At 42.1% G+C, this 22,881-nt stretch overlaps 1 protein-coding gene across 3 annotated transcripts in view; it reads right to left on the reverse strand.

Moving 5' to 3' along the window:
- Positions 1 to 16,857: 16,857 nt before the first annotated feature.
- nfkb1 (nuclear factor of kappa light polypeptide gene enhancer in B-cells 1) overlaps positions 16,858 to 22,881 on the reverse strand; it is a 47,445-nt gene continuing 41,421 nt past the window's right edge. For all 3 annotated transcript variants that reach the window (XM_030396751.1, XM_030396749.1, XM_030396750.1), the window contains exons 22-24: positions 19,093 to 19,256; positions 18,210 to 18,342; positions 16,858 to 18,126 (exon numbers count right to left, since the gene is read on the reverse strand). In XM_030396751.1, the coding sequence (XP_030252611.1) occupies positions 18,041 to 18,126; positions 18,210 to 18,342; positions 19,093 to 19,256 (383 nt within the window). In that variant the 3' untranslated portion in view covers positions 16,858 to 18,040. The remainder of the gene's footprint in view (positions 18,127 to 18,209; positions 18,343 to 19,092; positions 19,257 to 22,881) is intronic.

Below are 22,881 nucleotides of genomic sequence, written 5' to 3' on the forward strand. Positions count from 1 at the left end.
AAAACCACCTTCTTCAGATCTTAATTTGGCCTCAGATGTTGTTTCATTGTCAGTTTGTGAGTCGCAGCAGTCGACAGTGTCAAAGTGATAAAGTTGCAGTGACACAGATGAGCTGGTGTTGTGTTACAGTGTTGTGTTGTGTTTCAGTGTTAGTGTTGTGTTACAGTGTTGTGTTGTGTTTCATTGCTAGTGTTGTGTTACAGTGTTGTGTTGTGTTTCAGTGTTAGTGTTGTGTTACAGTGTTGTGTTGTGTTTCAGTGTTAGTGTTGTGTTACAGTGTTGTGTTGTGTTTCATTGCTAGTGTTGTGTTACAGTGTTGTGTTGTGTTTCAGTGTTAATGTTGTGTTACAGTGTTGTGTTGTGTTTCAGTGTCAGTGTTGTGTTACAGTGTTGTGTTGTTTTTCAGTGTTAGTGTTGTGTTACAGTGTTGTGCTGTGTTGTGTTGTGTTAATGTGCTGGCTGCAACTTGGTGTTTCTCTGGAGCTGCTGGTGAGTTTTTTTTTCTGTTCGCTCTGCTGGAGCTCATATACATTATTCACTGTTCTGGTGCTTTTACAGTGTAGTTTCTGGGTTTCTCTTCTCAAAGGTGTCGGCGTGTAGTTTGATCATAAATGATTCTGCGGAAGCAAGGCTGGGTGGAAGGATGAAGCAATCTTTATTAAAATAGAATCTAGCGCCTTGAGTCCGGATTAGAAATCGCTGCATTCTGATATTATCAATTCTGTGGACAAAACAATGCCAAAATGCTTTGCCCTCTGCTCCATCAAAACCTCAACCTTTGCTCTTGGAGGTTTTCCAAGTGCCACCCCCCCATCTCTACTCGTAGGGGCCTTCTTAAAGTCCCTTGGGCTGTACCTGCCTGCTCCTAATTGGTCACTGTGGTGGGTTGAGGGTCCATCTATCCAATCGACATGTAAAGGAGGTGGTCTATCTCCCTGCTCATCTCCCATAAATGGCTAAATCTGTTACTGTTCCTCCTTGGGTCTTGTACAGCAAAATTAACTAAATGATCTCTCTATCCTTTTCTGGAGATGTACACGTTTAGATATCTTCCTCCACCTGACATAGGAGTCAGGCTCTGTTTTAGTCCCTATAGTGGCCTTGTCTTCTGCTAACCTTTGACCCACACACAGCTGAATGCTGCCTCCAAGGTCCCTTTGAGCTGTGAGCCCCGTATTGTCTACATTCCTTAGCTTACACAAGGAGGAGCAGGTAAAATTTAAACTGAGTTGAATTAAAGGCCAGAATGTGTTGCAGTCCAGATACCTCAACAGCCTTTTTTCTTTAAATGATCAATTTATAAGTGTTATTATAAATGTACTGCTGGTGCTGATGTTGTCCTTAGTTTAATTAATGTTCTGTTATAATAAATGTATCTACATGATACATGTACATGAGGTTCAATATGGTGAGGGCCAAGCTAGGTAGCTTTTATATATAACATATACATACATATATGATATATTTGACTGTAAATACAAAATAAAGACAAAGTGGAAAAGCCTCAAAAAAAAAGAGGCGATGATGATGATGATGATGATGATGATGGTGATGATGTCACCACTTGCAGTCTGATCTGTGTGTGTTTTTCACAGAGGGAAAGCGTGTCGAAGCCTGTCGCGATGACACCATTAATCTCTACTGTGGTAAGACAACACACACTCGTCTTTCTGTCCTTGTGTAACAGTCTGCTTGTCTCTTTGACTTCATCATCATTGTAACTAACCTGGAAACAGAAGTTTGCTTACTTTCAGACACAATCCCTCCTTAAGCAGTGTTTTGTGATTCTTTGTACAGATTTAACAAATGAGACAGAACAGAAGAGATTCACTGATCGGATTCTGACACCTGAGTTTGGACTCACACATTGCTCTCCAAACTTTGTAAGACTTCACTGAGTTGTTAATTATTTGTATCCAGTTTATTTCTCTGGGACACTGAATATTAATGAACCTTTCTATAAATAGGCCACCATTAGCTGAGAGGCTTGTTTTCATCTGTTGTCCAATCTAAAATCAAGAAACAAGTTTAAAACAACAATCATGATGTCAGTCAGCATGACAGTCACAATTTCTGAGCTCCACAGCAAAGACACACAACTAAACAACAAGCAAACACATGCGAGCACAGACAGGACACATGAGTCACACAAAAACTCTGCAACAACTGATCCAAGAAGAGAAAAGACTATTAATCACACACTATATCTTTCTCTGTATCTCATCTATACACCAGTTCCTCAATTTCATTGTACCCTCCTGTACATTGAAAATAAAGACTATTCTGTGTGAGGCCAACTTCATGTCAACATGTCATATATAGAAAGGAATAACCTCTGTTTTCTCTTGTGTTTATATAACTTCTGTGTGTAACACAGTGAAATGAAATGACAGTTTGTGGTATTTGGACCAGTTCACAGTGTTCACTTTCAGTAAGGCTCTTGCTGACCAGCGGGTGGAGCTAAAGTACCACTGTTGGTAGCATAGTAAGGTGCTCACTGGCCGAGGCATCACACCGTCAATCAAAGTGAACTGAACTGAATTGACCACGAAATACAACTTGTGACCAAATGAAATGATGTCTTCATTGCGTGACACTTCACACTCCTCTCTTCTCTAGAAATTGGCAAGAAGAAAAGGCTGACATATATTTCGTTCGAGCTCGGGGGGAAAAAATGCTTAAAAGGAGAACCCAGGCCAGGCCCCAACTACAAGCCCTGCCACTCAAGGAGAGCTCTTTCTGCTACCGTGGAGAAACTGTGAGGAAACATCATTTAAATTATTTATGTTTGTCCACTTGAAGACAAAATAACATGGTGATTATGGGACAAAAATAGGGGCAGTGAAACGAGAACTACAGCAGACATACAGATGTGCAGTCCAGTTCTGGTTCTGATCACATCTCCACTCTGTTTCCAGCTGTCACGGCAAGCAATCCTGTAAATTCAGCGTCAATATAAGTGTGTTAAAAAATTCATGGTTATCCTGTAGAGGCTCGTTCAACGTGTTTGTGGAGATGTATTACACCTGTGCCTGGTACGTACAGACACACACACACACATGCACACACACACATGCACGCATATAACACTTTTTGAAGCAAGAAAAGTTGGCAGGGTCCGCCACATATAAATAAAGTAAAATAGATTAATTGTGTTGTTCAGTCATGAAACAAATAAAGTTTGATGATTTAGTTTGTTTAAAATCCATCAATAAATATCTTTCTCTCTAATCTAATGCTTCTTTAATCTACAGACGGCTCCTTTAATCTAAAGACTGAACCTTTAATCTACAGACTGCTCCTTTAATCTACAGACTGAACCGTTAATCTACAGACTGTTCCTTTAATCTACAGACTGAACCTTTAATCTACAGACTGCCCCCTTAATTTACAGACTGTTCCTTTAATCTACAGACTGCCCCCTTAATTTACAGACTGTTCCTTAAATCTACAGACTGCTGTTTTACAGTTTTTCTCAATTGTTTACACACAAAAACTGGTACTTGAGACACAATGACAACAACATGTAACTGATGCACCAACCCCCTGAACCAATTCTGCTAAACTACAAGCACAGTTCCTGCTTTACACTCAAATTGCAGTTCTAAAACACACTTTTTTCAAAACACTACACACAATTCTCTGCATTTGGCACAATTTTCATGAAGAAAATCTCTTGTTTTCACAAGGAACACTCTGTCATTCAAAATTCTAAAGTTAAAGTTAGTATGCGTACTGACTCATCAAATGGGCAAACACCTAGACACCCTACACAACACACTCATTCCACCAGATCAGCTCAGGTACGTTGTCATTTGGGACAACGTAAGTTTCCACTGGGCTGCTCTGGTTTGTAACTGGTTCACTGCCCACCAATGCTTTATAGTTGTTTACCTCCCTCCATATTCTCCATTCATCAATCCTATTGAGAATTTTTTGTAAAGTGTATGACCGAATTCCACAAATCCACAAATGCGTATACCCCTTCTCCAAGCTATGGAAGATGCATGTGGATATATAGCAGTTGGTGCTTTTCATGGCTGGATTCACCATGCTAGGTGATATTTCTCTTGGTGCTTGGCCAGGGAAAACATTGCTTGTGATGTGGATGAGGTGCTGTGGCCAGACCGAAACAGAAGAGATCATGCTGCACAGTTTTTTTTTTGTTTTTTTTTTACTGTAACTGTGTACAGTAATTTCTTCTGTTGTTTTGTATGTAGACCGTATATTGTTGTATACACACTGGATGTACACTGTGTACATTGTTTTTGTGGGAAAAATAAAATATACCTGTTACCGTGTATTTGTGTGTTCTGAGTATAAAAACAATATTCTCAAATATTTTACATCACACTTATGTATGTACTGTCTGTAGTAAGTGTAACTGAACAAAAGAGGCCTAAGTCATTATGATGAATGAAGAAGTGTTTTCCATTCATCATGGTGTTTTACATTGAGCACATAGTGTTCAACTGGTTCTTATAAATGTCTATTCATTTGATTGTTTGTGTGTGTCATTTAAAAACAAAATACCATTTTGAGAAGAAATAACATTGTTTTGAATGTAAAGTTTAATTTTGAAGGAGAATTGAGGGGTTTTGCCCATTGTGTGTGTGATTTTTGATTTGTGTGTAGAGTTCTGAGAGCATGAGGCATGCTTTCAGAAAATGTGTGTAAACAATCGAGAAAAACTGTAATCTACAGATTGTTCCTTTAATCTACAGACTGTTCCTTTAATCTACACACTGCTCCTTTAATTTACAGACTGCTGCTTTAATCTACAGACTGCTCCTTTAATCTACAGACTGAACCTTTAATTTACAGACTGCTCCTTTAATCTACAGACTGCTCCTTTAATCTACAGACTGTTCCTTTAATCTACAGACTGAACATTTAATCTACAGACTGCTCCTTTAATCTACAGACTGCTCCTTTAATTTACAGACTGCTGCTTTAATCTACAGACTGTTCTTTTAATCTACAGACTGAACCTTTAATCGACAGACTGCTCCTTTAATCCACAGACTGCTCCTTTAATCTACAAACTGTTCCTTCATGTTGTGTTTGTTTCTCCTTGTGTTTCTCATCGCTGCCCGTGTTTCTCTGCAGGCGTGTGTGAAGCCCTCTCTGAGGCCTTTTCAAACACTGTTGTTCACGGCTGTCGACAGAACGGTTTGAAGACACATCAGACTGATCAGAGGCCAGATCAGATCGGAGACTGGAAATCCTCTTCCTCTGTTTGAATTGTGTATTCAAATGACTCAAACATGTTCAAACTGAAGGATTTGAAATGAATACAATAAAGTTTTCCTCTGACAGCATTTATTTTGTGTTGATTTTATTTGTCCCTGTGCAACTTCAGTCTTCAGTGGTGCTTTATTACATTATTTATTATTTGAGTTCACATAATGTTGGTTTGGGGGTCGCTGGCAGACGAGCTGTTCACTCATTTTCGTATGAGGAAGTTTTATATACGACTTACTCAAGCATCTGACTGAATACTCCATTCTGATTTGCTGGAGGGGGTCAATTAACTTTGAGTTGTACTAAAACTCAGAAATCGGTTATCATGTTATCATGTTAGCATGTTAGCGCTTCCTGTCCCCTCATCTCAAAGTCTCAACTATATAAAATGATTTCCCCATCATGATTAATTTAATATTTATTCTAGATATAGTGATATATCTAACTGATTTTGGCAAAAATAAGTGCACATCCATATTGATGAAGGCTCTTAGTCATCAAGGTCAGGGTAAATCTAGGTTCTGTATCGTGGTCAACTGGACTTGTTTCAGTTTGCTGTTGACGGTTCACCTCTCATCCAAGAGGCTTTTGGTCAGTTGCATTCAACAAGACATGAAAACTCACAGGATATCACCAACAAGGTGAGAGAGACAACACTGGGCCCAGACCAAACAATGACTTCAGACTCCAGACTTCTCCCCAGACCACATTTGTGTCTTACTGGACCTCTGTCTAACGACTACCTACTTCCAGTCAGTGAAGGTTACTACAGACAGAACAGAAGCACAGCTGGGCCCTGGGCTCACCGGTGTGCACATGAGTATCCAACCTCTTAATGGAAGAAGTTGAGAGCAGAGCCCCGATGACCTTCACAGGACCTGCTCCTAGACACTGGTTCAGGCATGTGGACCACACCTGGGTCAACATCAGAACAAAGGGATGTTAACCCAGCAGTGACCCTGTCCTGGTTCGCCACTCTTAATGTTCTTCCACTAAGATTCTCTCCATTGACGTGAAGTAGTTACATGTGTATTACAGATGTTAAAGTCCTTGTAAAGCAGAAATAAATTTGTGTTATGAGTTTGTCACACCACAGAAACATGTGTCATTGACCACTGAGCCAAATTTGATAAAAGTATATAAAATTAGGTCTCAAAATCATGGCAAAACAAGCACTTCTCTCTGCTGTGAAACGCTGGGGGCATGTCAGATAGAGGCGCTGGAGCCACGCCCACGCAGGGAGGGGATCCTCCTCCGTGTACTGTACAAGGACGTAACTTACAGTAACAATGGAAGCTAGCAGCGTCATCGTACAGACCCAGCCCTACCTGCTTGAGCCATCAGAGCCAGAAACTGACTCTGAGTCAGACACTAATAGTGCTCAGCCTCGTTCCTCACAGTCCATGTTTTACATTACACACAACCGTAAAACCCCAGTCTACATATAATTCCTTGTCATAGCTATATTGGTGCACATAAAATATTACCGGTGGATTATCATTGTGCTGTCAGATGGACTCTGCTCAGGGAGTGAGGCCATGTCATGATTAAATGCAATAACATTTGCTAACATTACATGGGCATGACAGGATGCATGATGTAAAATCATGACCCGACATTTTTTTAATACGTGGGCTGTTATAACAGACGTTCTCAAGCTCCATGTTGCACTTAAACTACACAATCGGTGATGCCAGTAACGCGTTACTCTAATCTGACCACTTTTTTCAGTGAGGAGTAATCTAACGCGATAATATTTCCAAACCACTAATCAGATTAAAGTTACTTATTCAAATCACTGTGCGTTACTATTATTTTTGTCATTTTCCTTAGTAAAAATATATATTTTTGCTTTCTTCTTGCGTCTCGGGGTGTGACGTCACGTGCGTGAGAAGTCACGTTTTCACCACGAGGACAACTCACTCAGAGTGACGCCGAGATCCAAAAGTGGCTGAAGGTATGTCAATTGCTGCTCAGCGGCATATACCGATCCCCAGACTGGTATAAAGATTCTCGGAGTGGTATATACCGATCCCCAGACTGGTATAAAGATTCTCGGAGTGGTATATACCGATCCCCAGACTGGTATAAAGATTCTCGGAGTGGTATATACCGATCCCCAGACTGGTATAAAGATTCTCGGAGTGGTATATACCGATTCCCAGACTGGTATAAAGATTCTCGGAGTGGTATATACCGATTCCCAGACTGGTATAAAGATTCTCGGAGTGGTACAAAGATTCTTGGAGTGGTATAAAGGTTCTCGGAGTGGTATAAAGATTCTTGGAGTGGTATAAAGGTTCTCGGAGTGGTATAAAGATTCTTGGAGTGGTATAAAGGTTCTCGGAGTGGTATAAAGATTCTTGGAGTGGTATAAAGGTTCTCGGAGTGGTATATACCGATTCCCAGACTGGCATAAAGATTCTCGGAGTGGTATGCTGCTATTATGCCGCTGTTATTCCACCAACACATGACGGTATGTGCTGCTTGAGATTGTTATGGCACAGAGAGACTGAACCTTTAATCTCCCTGATGAATATGCAAATATAACGCCACTGGGCTGGTTTGACGACAAGTACTGCCATAAATGTATACATTTTTTTTGTCTTTATTTACAATGCTAACTTAACACATTATGTCTAAATTTCTGCCTATAAACAACATAAAGCTAATGAAAGAGTTAGCCTTAGCCACCATAGCCAGTCTGACTAATCGATAGCAGAAACTTGTGAACATGATACATAATATGCCACAATGGTTTATGTCCTGCGAAGTAGATTTTGTATGAAGAAATGTATTATTGTGTTCTCCTAATAATGAAAACCTGTCACTAAGTATTGTTTTGTTGGTTGGCTCAAACTTTCTGCTATCGATTAGTCAGACTGGCTACAGTGGCTGGGCTAACATTAGCCATATTAGCTAAGGCTAGCTCTTTCTAGTTTATAGGCAGAAATGTAGACATATTACTTTACTATCATATCGCAAGAGTTCAACGTGTAATTACTGTCTATATGCCTACATCCCACCAACATACAAATGTTCCTTTACTTACGGTAATGTGTTAAGTTAGCATTGTCAATAAAGAATTTTTTTATATATACATTTACGGCAGTACTTGTCGTCAAACCAGCCCAGTGGCATTATATTTGCATATTCATCAGGGAGCGGTACCCATCCAACAGTCTCTCAGTGCCATACAGTCTTAAGCGGCACATACCGCCATGTGTCGGTGGAATAACAGCAGCATAATAGCAAAATACCACTCCGAGAATCTGTATGCCAGTCTGGTCGGTAAATGCCGCTGAGCAGCAATCGACATACCTCCAGCTACTTTTGGATCTCTGCGCTACTGCTCACTCACATGTAAAACCACGCAGCGGCACAAACAACATGGAGGGAGGAGAGAGATGCGCCTTTTGTAGCTGGAAATACAGTCATTATTTTGAGTTATTAAAAAAAAACACGCACACACACAAATGCTTGATCAAGGGCCGGCCCGACCCGGCCCGAGGATATTGACGGGAAATATCGGCCAGGGTCAGGCTCGGGCAGAGAATCTAAACTCTACTTACACTCTCTGGCGGGCACGTAATGCTGGTGGCAGAAATGAGAGCACCTGTTGTCGGCGGGACGGTCGCAGGCAGGCACATAAGGCGGGATGGGAGGATGCAAGCCGGGGACGGAGAGGGTCAGTTCGGCCCCACTGACCAGCGTCAAAGGACTCTGCAGATATCCAGACATTACCTGGTGACAGTTGCTGTAACTACCGGGGGTAAAGTGGACACTGCAGAGACAGGTGTTGGCTGTGATTTGTGAACTCTCCACAGTAACGTTAGCTCCTCTTGCCAAAATCGATCCACCGTTTCCTTACATTGTCGTCCGTAGGAAACTTAAATAAGCTAACTGAGCCGTTACCCTGCACACTGTGGCATCCAGGAAAGATGCACGAGCGATGTAGAGAAGACATGACTGTTTAGCTGACTGGTTGACTGGCTAGCTAGCTGCAAAATATTCTAAGAGATGCTATCCAAGACTCGAGAGCAAGCGGAAAAACCACCGAAGCTAATGCGCTGAATGTATTTATACCGCTTCTGCAGCAGGGCCGGGTTTATGCACAGAAATTTTGAAACACAGTTTGTGAGCCTAGCTCCAAAATTAAATTCTAAATGGTTGAATGGCTTTTTACATGTTTTAAGGAAATACATTTATGACCTTTTTAATGTGTTTAGAAGAAAATGCCGGAATTTGCTTTACACGGACTTTGCGCCAGTTCTTCCCTGTCAGAGCCACATATGAAAAAAACAATTTTCTGTGCAGATTGAATTTGTATCTATCTGGCTACATTAATCGGATTTTTTTCGCTTTCCTGAGAGACTCTCATATTTTTGTTGAAGTGGTGCCTAACCTGCAGATATCTGAAGAAGTCCTGTCTCTCTAGATAGAAGGAATCTGTCAGCTGATGGAAGCCGTCTGATGAGGCAGGATGCTGTAACTCCTCTGAGGTCCATTGCCTCTATCTTTCATCCAGCTGTGCAGGTGTAAAGTCACTGTCATGTGCCACCTATCTTAGTGTTCATGCATTTTTTTTTCCAATTTTAACTTTTTGCATTGCCCGAACCAAATATTCATGGGATCATCCTTTGTCCAATAGTTCAATTTCTCTGTTTTGTCTTCTCTGTTTCTCCCAAGTGTCTGTCTATTTTTAACAGGTCCTGTTTGGTCAGGATCAGTTAGGTCTGGAATTATGTACTTTAATCTTTGAAGCATATAATCTATAGTCTATGTGTAGAATTGATATTGTTCTATATAAGCTGCACTCAGTCTTATCCTTGCCTATTCTTGCTATTACAAATATTATATCTTGCTTCCCTGAGATGGGCACCTCTCCCTCTTTCAGAGTATAGTTGAAACATTTCAGAAGTAATGGTGATCTTAAGTTTCTATATGTTTTGTACCATTCCACAGGGTACCGTCCATTCCTGGTACTTATATCTTTTGTGATATTATTTAATTTTGTTTGAGTAGGTTCGACGCCCCTGGGCTGCGTATAAATCCTTATAGTATTGTTCAAAAGATATTGTATTTCCTCTAATCTATGACATATCCCACTGGTAAGGGGATCTTTGATTTTGTGAAAGACCTTTCGGCTTGTTGCTGGCGCATTCTCCATGCCAGTAACTTCTTGGCTTTCGATCCGTCCTCCTTTGTTTTGTAACAGCTTTGTTTTATGAATTTTGCCTTCATCTCCATTTGGCTTTCATACATTTTATTTACTTCTTGTTTTATTGTGTTTATTTGATTCAACAAGTGGAGGTTGTTGCATTCCATATATTTCGTTTCTAAATATTTTAATTTGTCCATTAAATCCTTTTACTGTTTCTGTTTTCCTTTTTCCTTATTGACGACCACATTATAAGCTTCCCTCTGATCACAGCCTTGGCAGAATCCCATAAAGTACTAGGAGATATTTCCTCTGGATACCAGTTTATGTTTGAATGTATGAAGGAAATGATTACTAAGATGGATGACAATTCCACATTTGTATTGAATGTGTTTCATCATTATCAATATGCCTAAAATTTGGCATAGAAAGTATATTTTAAGAATGATCACCATCAAACATTATTTAAGTGGGCATTTGTGCTGCTGGTTAATAGATAGATAGATAGAATTACTTTAATGATCCCAGACTGGGAAATTATTTTGTTACAGCAGTAGTGGGTCAGCAAATAAAACACTTTGTACATAACATAAATAGAATCCAATATAAACATAGTGTATATATACAGTGCACAGTGTGCTATAAACAATAAACAATAATAATATATACAACAAAACTAAATATGCAAAATATACTATAACAATAATAATATATACAACAAAACAAAATATGCAAAATATACTATAACAATAATAATATATACAACAAAACAAAATATGCAAAATATACTATAACAATAATAATATATACAACAAAACAGTAGAGAGACCAGAGTTCTCTGTCAGGCAGAGGTGAGAGAGTTGTTGTATAAAGTGATGGATTGTGGCAGGAAAGATTTCCTGTATCTGTTGCTACGACAGCGAAGCTGAAGCAGTCTTCCGGAGAAGGTGCTCCACTGTCTGACCAGTGTGAGTTGGAGAGGGTGGAGAGGATTATCCATGATGGATAACAGTTTTTTCAGTGTCCTCCTCTCCACCACAGCCTCCAGAGTGTCCTGTTTGCAGCCAATCACAGAGCCAGCCTTCCTGATCAGTTTGTTGAGTCTGTTGGTGTCGCTGGCTCCGATGCTGCTTCCCCAACAAACCACAGCAAAGAAAAGTACACTGGCCACCACAGACTGATAAAAGATCTCCAACATCTTGCTGCACACGTTGAAGGATCTCAGCTTCCTCAGGAAGTAAAGTCTGCTCATCCCCTTCTTGTAAACAGCTTCAGTGTTAGATCTCCAGTCCAGTCTGTGGTTGATGGTAACACCCAGGTACTTGTAATCCTCCACCGCCTCCACATCCCTTCCCAGAATGCACAGAGGTTGGAAAGCCGTCTTCCTCTTCTCCCTGAAATCTATCACCATCTCTCTGGTCTTGCTGATGTTCAGCTGCAGGTGATTCTGTCCAGTCCACTCCACAAAGTTGTCTACCAGTGCCCTGTACTCCTCCTCCTGTCCCTCACTTATACACCCAACAACAGCCGAGTTGTCAGAAAACTTTTGCAGGTGACACGACCCGGTGTTGTACTGAAAGTCAGTGGTGTATAAGGTGAACAGGAAAGGAGACAGTACAGTCCCCTGTGGAGCTCCTGTATCACTAACCACCGCATCAGACAGAACACTGCCCATACGGACAAACTGTGGCCTGCCTGTCAGGTAGTCAGTAATCCAGGAGATCATTGTGTCGTCTACACCCATCACCCGCAGCTTCTCCCCCGGTAGCAGTGGCTGAATGGTGTTAAAAGCACTAGAGAAATTAAAGAATGTGATTCTCACAGTGCCTCCTCCACCATCCAGGTGCGAATGGGCTCGTTGCAGCAGGTAGATGACAGCGTCATCAACTCCCAAGTGGGGCTGGTAAGCAAATTGCAGAGGGTCTAGCAGGGCTCTCACCTGCGGACTCAGGTTGGCCAAAACCAGTCTCTCCAGCACCTTCATGATGTAAGATGTGAGGGCCACTGGTCGATAGTCATTGAGGTCTGATGGTGTTGACTTCTTTGGAACAGGAACCAGGCAGGAAGTCTTCCAAAGCACACGACTGTTTCTTCACAGAACCTGATGTATTCTGTGATGCAGCCGGTCATGCTGTCGAGATCCTCTCCATGTGGCTCAACAAGTGCATCCCAGTCTGTCGACTCAAAGCAGTCCTGTAGTGCGTCAGCAGCCTCCTGAGTCCACCTCCTCACGCTCCAAGTAAGGACAGGCTGCCGCTGAACAAGGGGGATATACTTAGGGGTCAGCAGGACCAGGTTGTGGTCAGATCTTCCAAGAGGGGGGAGGGCTGTGGGACTGTATGCATCCTTAGCATTTGCATACAACAGATCCAGTGTGTTACAGTCTCTGGTGGGGCAGTCAACATACTGGTGAAATGTTGGGAGGGTTTTGTCCAGTGAGACGTGATTAAAATCCCCAGTGATGACAATAAATGCGTTAGGATGCTGCGTCTAACATTAAACTTCACACACACACACTGCACAAACAATTTACAAACAATACATATTACAATACACTGTACATCATTTTGGGCTGTTTCAACTTAAAAGTGTGAGCTGAATTGCTGCCTTAAATCTTTGAGTGTGAGAGTTTGAGATCACTCTGTACTTGTTTATGTTCTACTAATCTACTAATGCTAAATAAAAGTTCACAAAGGGTTCCCTTGAAGGTTTTCAAAGGATTGTATAGGGTCCAGAATTTGACTCTGTGTTGGTAAATTAATTTGCACAAAGTTCTGATATACTCCATTAAAAGATCATTTGCTACTTCTTGTTCTGCTTCTGAATAATGGGATGATGGGAAACATTTCATTTCACTCTCACCAATTAATATTTTATAACTATATACTTATTTCCATGTGCTCCTTTTATATTAAGCATTGTGTAAGGTTTTTTTTCCTGCCTGTGTAAATTCCTGCGTACTTCATAATCTGAAATAGTTTCTTCCTTTTACCACCCTTTAAAGTCTCCCCAGTGAAATGAGAAAACTAAAGATGTTACAGATGTTCAGTGAGGATGAAAGAAGCCTGCAGGCCGTCGTAACGCGCCGATGATTGTCACACAAACTCAAAACTCAAAACTTCCCTCAATCAGAACGAAAAAAAACAGTTTGGATGTTGGGAAACACAATTAGTCGTTTGTTCAACAATTTTCTGAGATGTGGTGGAAGAAGTGAAACGCAACATAAAAAGGTGAAACTACAAACAGATCTTACTTTTAGTAATGCACATTCATTTATTTTTTAAACTTTATTTTTATAAAAGTTTTCTGTTTTTTTTAATTGACATAGGCCATAGATTAGTGCAAAATAGAGTGATCATACACACAGACGATGAGTTACACCTCAAAGAATATGATGTTCACATTTCCCAGTACTTTGTATATTGCTCAGTCTGTAGTCTTAAGAAGGTCATTTTATCCATGCATTGTATTTCAATAACAATGGTGATCCAGTCATTCCTTGATAGCAGATTTGTCTGCAGCCATTTCCGTGTGATGGCCTTCTTGCTCGCAGCCAAGAGCACTTTATAGAAATTGTTGTCCTGGACCATAAGTCCAACTGGGATTTTATCCAGATACAGTGTAACAAACGAGAAATCAAATTATAGACCAAAGATTGTCCGTATTTCTCTGGCGAGTTCTTGCCAATATGGTTTAATAAGGGGGCAGGTAACTGTAGGATCTTATATTTAATTTGGGTTGTGTTAGGTGGCTGTTGATTCTTATTCTAGCAGTGGGGTTTCAATAAAGTGATCTAATACATTGAACAGATTTTTCATTAAAGGCAAAACGTTGCAGTACTTGGTAAAGATAGCCCCACCCAACCGAATCACACGCTTTCTCTGCATCTAAACTGATCAGCGTTGCACTAATATCTTCCTTGACCACATAGTCCACCACATGGAGTGTTTGTCTAATATTTTCCCGTGTTTGTCCTTCTCGGACAAACCCTGTTTGATCTGGGTATATCATTTCAGAGACAGTGTGTTCTATCATTTTGGCCATAATTAGGCAAATAGTTCATAGTCCATATTCAAATAGATATTGGCCTATATGAACTGTATTCTCCCTTGTCCTTACCTTCCTTAGGAATGATTGATATTACTGCCTTGTTCCAAGATTGGGGCGACTGGCCTTCCTTAAGGGTGTGGTTAAAGTATCTGAGGAGCAGCAACGTCAACTCAGGCTTGAATGTTTTGTATCATTCACTAACAAACCCATCTGACCCCGGTGTTTTATTGGTCTTCACTCGAGAAACAGTGTCACCCAGTTCAGCTGTGATTATCTCCGCAGTCAGTGCATTATTCTGATGTTCTTCTATCGAGGGAAGATCCAGAGATTTTAAGAACTCCTCAATTACTGAGTCATCAGCTTTGTCAGGTAAGGTATTTAAGTCCTTATAGTAGGCTTCAAAGGATTGCTGAATTTCTTCTAGTTTATGGCACATTTTGTTGTTTTTTTTGGATTTCTTATTTTAAAAAACAGTTCTTTCTGCTTGTTGCTTACGTAGTCTCCAAGACAGAAGCTTCATAGCCTTTGGGCCGGTTTCATAATATTTTTGTTTCATAAACCTCATTTTTTTCTCATTTTGTTCATCATAAACTTGATTAATATCCTGTTTAATACATTTTAGTTGGGCACACACCTGTTGAGTCGAATGTTGATTTTCCAGGTTCCAGGTTCTCCAGTTTTGACTGCACTTCTGAGAAGCATTTATGCTTCTCCTTTTTCCTGTGGGCTGTTTACCCCTAAGTACTGCCTTACAGGCATCCCACAGGACATTTGGTGATACTGCTCCGCTGTCATATTTTTGCAAGTATTCTTTTAACTCTTCTTTTATATGTTCCTTACAAACTCTATCATTCATTAAGCTGGTATGGAGCCTCCATAGGGTATTCTTCCTTTTATTATCTAAATGCATAGAGAGATATACTCCTGAGACACCTCTGATGCCTATCTCGCATTCACTTTTCTATGTCTATCTGCAGTAAATAAAAAAAATCATCCAATCTGGAATATTCTGCATGGCGAGGGGAGTAGTAGGTAAATTCCTTTTCTGGGGGGTGCAGATCCCTCCGTATGTCTATCATACCCAGGCGCGTGCACACATAAGGCCCAAGGGGTGCTTGAGCCCCTGCCCTTTTTGCCTCGTTGTGTGTTTTTTTAATGAATAAATACATTCCTGTTGTGCATAGGGATGTGAAAAAACGGCGGTATAAAAACGCCACGGTTATCTACCGTACGCATTTCGTGATATGGTGTTGTGAATGTGTTGAGCCTCAAACTTTCTCGGTCCGCTGCTGCTCTGTTCTGTCTCTCACAGAGGAGAGAGAGACAGAGACAGAGAGGAAGAGACAGGGAGACAGAGAGGAAGAGAGAGGGAGACAGAGAGGAAGAGAGAGGGAGAGAGAGAGAGACAGAGACAGAGAGGAAGAGACAGGGAGACAGAGAGGAAGAGAGAGGGAGACAGAGAGGAAGAGAGAGGGAGAGAGAGAGAGACAGAGAGAGAAAGAGAGAGAGAGACAGAGAGAGGGAGAGACAGGGAGAGAGAGAGACAGGGAGACAGAGAGGGAGAGAGAGACAGACAGAGAGAGAGAGAGAGAGAGAGAGAAGCCGCTGCCTCATCGTGAACTCCACCGTGCACGTAGATGAGACGTGACAGTGGAGCGACTTGAACCTTTATGAGTTATAAACCATTAACATTACTTTCTAACAAGTCGCCTTCCACTTATTCAACGTGCTTAAATCTGAGTCATATTTCAGAAGAGTGTCCATTTGTGCTTGTTAATCTAACTGCTTGTTAATGAGAGTTAAGAATAATCTGACAGCTGTCTGTGTCGGCTGTTTATCTTACCGCACATCTTAAACTTCTTCCAGATATTGAGTTTACTGTGACTTTGCTGTTGTAAACATTGCTGTTCCTTCTAACAGTCACAGTAACAGTCACAGTAGTCATTTCTTGGTTTTGTCACATGTTTAGATGTGTAGCATGTATTTCTAGTTTGCACTTACACTCCAATAAATAGCCAAATAATAAACCAGTGTTTCATTGTTTTTTAAGAATTGCACCTGAATTGCATGTCTTCTAAACCTCAGTATTATGATAATGTGAATAAACTCATGTTGACAATAATTTGTTGACACAAAAGAAATGGCAATTGCATATCACTCACAGCTACACAGTATACACAGCTAAGTAGTTAGCTTTCTATGAGTACTTTATTAATTTTACAATAATTAATCTACATATTGTGTTATTAAGGCCCGAAAACATTTTTGCCGCACATGTACTGCCCTTTTCTGTCTTTGAGCCCCTGCCCTTATGTGCATGTCCCTGATCATACCAGTAATTACACATTATTGAAGTTATAAAATGAAACGGCAGTTAAAGATGAAGACTCGTCACACCGCCATAAATATAAAAAAACAAGTTTATTTAAAAAACAATACGACCAAAGAGAAGCTCATGTTGAACTGTACAGTGCAGAGCGAAGATATAAATATCATCACAGAGAAGCTTTGGTTTCACACTGAGAGGATGACTGCTCCTTTCCCACAATGCAGTAAGTCATGTATCTCTTGTTGAAGCTACGCTAACAATTCCTCCTGATTCCAGTCGAATATCTATCGATCAAAGACTGAAGAGACGTGAACGACAGCTCGTTAAATTCATCTCCCTGCTGCAGCTTTGACAAGTTTTCAGTGGTGAGACGGACAGGAAATAAAATGGCCCTTAAAATAAAAAAACACTAAATAGATTTTTTTTAATCTTTAAAAACATGCACACTTAAGGGACGATTTCAGATTTTTTCAGTCTGAATTAATAGAATATTCACATGAGATGTTGATGTTTGTAATAATTCCTGTCAGCCCATCAAATACAAACAGAGCAGCTTCATCACAGATGAAAATGTGACATAAAAACTGTTTTACTGCCGTTCACCCCATGATCGCTGTGGGGAGTATCCTGTTTGTGGATCAGGTGTTTGTCACGGCCAGAATGATCAGCAGAAATCATTACAAACACATGAACACATGAAACATGTGAGTGTCATTTAATACAAACGTCCAACAGTCTGAACTCATCCTTTCAGGGCGAATTAGCCTCTTTTACAATCATTTCAGTGTTAATAGCACCTTTCTCCTGCAGACGTGTTGTCTGCTACAGAAAAACAACCTGCTGAACGCTCATCAAATCCTAAAATCCAACAGAAACTCTCTCGTCATCTCTTTGTTCAGCAGCCAACAGAACACGTTTCCACATGAGGGAGAAAAAGGTTCATTTTGGGTGAATTATTCCTTTAAACCAACAGATTTCTTTGTGTGAGGAACAAAAACAGATTTAGATTCTTTGGTTGAACTGTTTGAGTGTAGTGTGGGGTAAGAAACCTCCAACCAAATACTTCCCTTTCAACAAAACAAGAATCGATCTTTGATTTTTTAGTTCATGTCAGTTAAACTGCTGCTACGTTCTGTTTAAATCTGTTCAAATGTTTGTGAGGAGAAACATTTATGAGAGAGGAGGAGCGTCGTTCCCTCGATCATTGGACAATGGAATTGTGCCTTTTCTGGTCTTGAGGTCGACCAATGAGACGGTCACGCCGTGGAGAGCTCCACCCCGCTGTCACACACCCCGCTGTCGATCTGGACATCAGCCTTCAGGTCCTGAACCTGACACCCACCTGCAGACAGACACACAGCTCTGTAACAAACAGGACGAGCAGAGAAATAGTCATGTGACATCATCACTTCAGCGTCTGCTCACCTCTCCTCTCATTGGTCGTCTTCGTCTCCTGGACATCAAGGTGATGCAGTGCCTCCTCCAGGACGCTGAGTGCTTTGCACTCTCCAACAGACCTCAGACCAGCCAACAGGTCAGAGACCGTCCCACCTGAAACCTGCAGGACACAGACATCCTGTCAGATCTGATCTTTACAAGAATATCCAGGACATGAAGGAACAGTCAGTCGTCAGTGCTGCCCTCTGGTGGTCGGGGTTTTAATAACTTCTCTCACTGCAGTGATACATACAATCTGACAGTTGCTCCCTCTGCATCAGAAACTACAATAACAGCTGTGTGCAATAATAAAAGAATTGAAGCCGATTTAATGAAATTAATTTCCCCAAGTAAGTAATTTCTGTGCTGCTCTGAGGACAATGTTAGATTCAGCCGTCATGTGACAGTGTGTGTGGTATGAGAAAATTACATAGTCTTCCTTTTATTATCAAATGTGCTGTAAGGACAGGAGGAGGAGAAAGATTGTCACACTGCCTGAGGTGTCACAAGAGCCACAGGTGGGGGCACATCCCCACATGGAAAGATACACAAGTTTAGATAAGATGACATTTGATGTCCCATCTGTTACATCAAAGGGTCACTGTCCTGGGAAGACAGGATACACCCAAATATCAAAGAGTCATTATTCTGTAAAGAAGATGTTTTATGACTGTTGTAAATGAAGGTAACCTCCTCTCTGTTTCTGTACTTAAGGGATAACAATTTAGAGTTCGTCAGAGAACGCTTTTACGCCTTCTACTCCACGCTGCGTGTATTAAATGACATCTGATTCATACGCTGAAGTCTGAAGTTCTTCGGAGACTTAGCAACTTTCTACCTCACAAAGGAGAATTTCCACTACAGTGGGTACCTCGTAGCTGTCCAGCAGTGTCTTGGCGGGGGAGGGGCTCAGTCTGAAGGCCGTGTTGAGGATGCCCAGACCCAGACTGTGAGCCAGACTCTCCCAGCATCCTTCACTCTCCAGAGCGCCACACAGCTGCTGCTTCACCTCCACGTCCAGACTAACCAGGTCACCTGAACACACACAAAAACAAAAATCTAAATGATGTTTAAACTCAGTGTGAATCTTCTTTTTCACTGAACCTGATCAATGTTCTGTCTTCTCCTGGTTCAGTTGAGATCAGACCTGTTCAGCTGCTCGTTTAGATGTGAAATAAAGTTACATTAGTGAATTAAAAGGTGTTAAAATGAACTAAAACTGAAAAAGAAATAATACACAAAAGTAAAGCAGAAAAACAATGCAGCTTTTCATTGTTTTAGTCGATAAATAGGTTGTCAGTTTGATTCTCGTAAATACTGTCTAGGTTCAGATGTTTTTATTAAATAAGACTATTTTTGTACTGAACCTAAACTGTCAGGAATCAGACGTCTTATCATTATATAAACAACATCTGTCTCCTTGAGGTCTCAAGAAAACAAATCAAATTTTACTAATTCTCACAGTGAGCCTGCCAACAATATGAGCAAAGGGTCGGAATGGGGCTGCTTAAGGTCCTCTTGAACAGGTCTGGTGTAGACAGACATATTAAAACTTAAAACAGGAAAAAAAAAAAAAAAAAGGATCACCGCAGCAGGAAGTGTACGCCACAAGAACAGAAAAGTGTTTCAAGTTTGAAATCTCCCAACTTTTCCAAAAGTCACTGGTGACATCATCACCACTTTTTTTCAGGCAACCAATCATATATTTGATAGGTTGGGACTTGTCACCTGTTGCCCTGGTAATCCAGAAAACGGAGGAGAAGCTTGTTCTGGCTGTGTCTGTCTGTCCCAAGCTTCGTCAGACAAAGACAGAAAAGTCCATTTATTTGAGCAGACTGACTGCAGACTGTTTCTGGTAAGTGTTGTGCTTTTGTCACTCTAATCGGACAGTGAGTGACTGTTGTGTGCTCGTTTTCACTGAAACATGGCTAAATGACAACATTCCCGACTCTGCGATACAACTGGAGCAGCTAGCATGCTATCGAGCGGACAGGGCCCTCGTAAACGGAGGAAAGACTCGTGGCGGTGGGGTCTGTGTTTACATCCGTGATACGTGGTGCCGGGCAATGTGGTAGTATGCAAACACTGTTCACCACTGGCAGAGTTCATGATCATAAAGTGCCATCGTTTCTATCTGCCCAGGGAGTTTACTGCGATCTTGCTAGTAGTGGTTTACATCCCTCCCACCACCAACAGCAGTGACAGGAATGCAGCACTTTGTGAACTGTACCAGGCCATCAGTGAACAACAGACAGCACACCCAGACGGTTTCCCCAATCATCGCTGGAGATTTAAATCATGCTGATCTCAAGACTGTCCTTCCAAAACTTCACCAGCATGTTGACTTCCCAACAAGGGGGGATAACATTTTGGACCTTGTCTACACTACTTTCAAAAAGGAGCATACAAAGCTACCCCCCTCCCCCACATCGGACTCTCTGACCACCACCGCTTCACTGTTATGCTAATGCCAGCATACAGACAGAGAGTGAAAGCCACCAAATCTGTTCAGAAGCAGGTAAGAGTGTGGCCAGAGGGGGCCTCCTCTGCTCTTCAAGACTGCTTTGACACAACAGACTAGGAAATGTTTAAGCAGGCAGCCACTTACAATAACCACACAGACATCAAGGAGTACACAGACACTGTGACCTCCTACATCACCAAGTGCATCGATGATGTGACCCACACAAAAAGCATCATCGCTCGGGCTAACCGGAAGCCATGGCTGACAGGAGACGTCAACGGGCTGCTGAGGGCTAGAGACAACGCCTTCAGAGCCGGGGATGAATCTGGTCTGAGAACAGCAAGAGCCAACCTGTCCCCCAGCATCAGGAAAGCAAAACAGGATTACACACACAAGATAACCTCGCACTTCAGAGACAGCAGAGAGGCACAGAGCCTATAGCAGGGCATCCAGGCCATCACAGACTACAAGCCCACGCCACAGAGCTGTGAGAGCAACATCTCTCTGCTCAACAACCTGAACAGCTTCTTTGCACGCTTCGAAGGACAAAACAACACACGCCCACGGAAGACTCCACCCCCTCCCCATGATCAGACTCTGTGACTGTCTGCCGCCAGCGTAAAGAGGACACTCTCCGCTATCAACATCCGCAAGGCCACAGGTCCAGACAACATCCCTGGTCGTGTGCTGAAGGACTGCGCAGAAGAGCTTAAGGATGTCTTCACAGACGTCTTTAACACTTCTCTGAGGCAAGCTGTTGTTCCATCATGTTTCAAGGCTTCCACCATCATACCAGTGTCAAAGAAATCTGCTCCATCTTGCTTCAACGATTACCATCCTGTGGCACTGTCACCCATCATCATGAAGTGCTTTGAACGGCTAGCCATGTCACACATCATATCCATCCTACCCCCCACCCTGGACCCCTTCCAGTTTGCATACCGAGCCAAATGATCCACAGAGGATGCAATCTGCTCTGCCCTCCACCCAGCCCTCACCCACCTGGACAAAAAAGACTAATATGTGAGAATGCTGTTCATTGACTTCAGTTCAGCTTTCAATACCATAATCCCACAACACCTCATCTGCACACTTGACAAATTGGGGCTCAGCACCTCCCAGCACCTCCCTCTGCAACTGGCTGCTGGACTTCCTCAGTCAGAGGCCACAAGTAGTGCGTGTCGGCTACAACACCTCGAGCAGAATCACACTGAGCACAGGGGCCCCCCAAGGCTGTGTGCTCAGTCCCCTGCTCTTCACCCTGCTGACACACGACTGCACAACAACCTACAGCACCAACCACACAGTGAAATTTGCGGACGACACAACTCTGGTGGGTCTCATCACCAAGGGCGACGAGAGTCACTACAGGAAGGAGGTCAACCTTCTTACCACGTGGTGCAGAAACAACAATCTCCTACTGAATGTCAACAAGACCAAGGAGATTGTTGTCGACTTCCAGAGAGGCCTCACCCAACACCTGCCACTGACCATCGATGGTGCTGCTGTGGAGAGAGTGAACAGCACCAAAGTCCTGGGGGTGCACATCAGTAAGGACCTCTCCTGGACCACCAACACTGCATCACTGGTGAAGAAAGCCCAGCGGCGCCTCTACTTCCTGCGCAAACTCAGGCGAGCGAGTGCACCACCATCCATCATGTGCATATTCTACCGAGGCACCATCGAGAGCATCCTTTCCAGGATCCTCACTGTGTGGGGCGGGAGCTGCACTGACTACAACAGAAAAGCCCTGCAGCGCATAGTGAACACAGCTGGAAGGATCATTGGTGCCCCACTCCCCTCCCTGCAGGACATATACACCACCCGCCTCACCCGCAAAGCAACCACAATTGTGAGCGATGCAAGCCACCCTGCACAATCTGTTCAGCCTCCTACCCTCTGGTAGAAGGTATACAACCCCTGGCAAAAATTATGGAATCACAAGTCTTGGAGGATGTTCATTCAGTTGTTTAATTTTGTAGGAAAAAAGCGGATCACAGACATGAAACAAAACTAAAGTCATTTCAAATGGCAACTTTCTGCTTTTAAGTAACACTAAAAGAAATCAAGAAAAAAGAATTGTGGTAGTCAGTAACATTGCAGGTAGTCGAGTGGTTAGAGCGCATGCCACAAACGCAGTGGACCTGTACTGCATGTCACACCCCCATCTCTCTCCCGTTTCTAATCTATCCACTG

The sequence above is a fragment of the Sparus aurata genome, chromosome 18 (assembly GCF_900880675.1).
Source record: "Sparus aurata chromosome 18, fSpaAur1.1, whole genome shotgun sequence".
In the NCBI taxonomy this organism is placed as follows: Eukaryota; Metazoa; Chordata; class Actinopteri; order Spariformes; family Sparidae; genus Sparus; species Sparus aurata.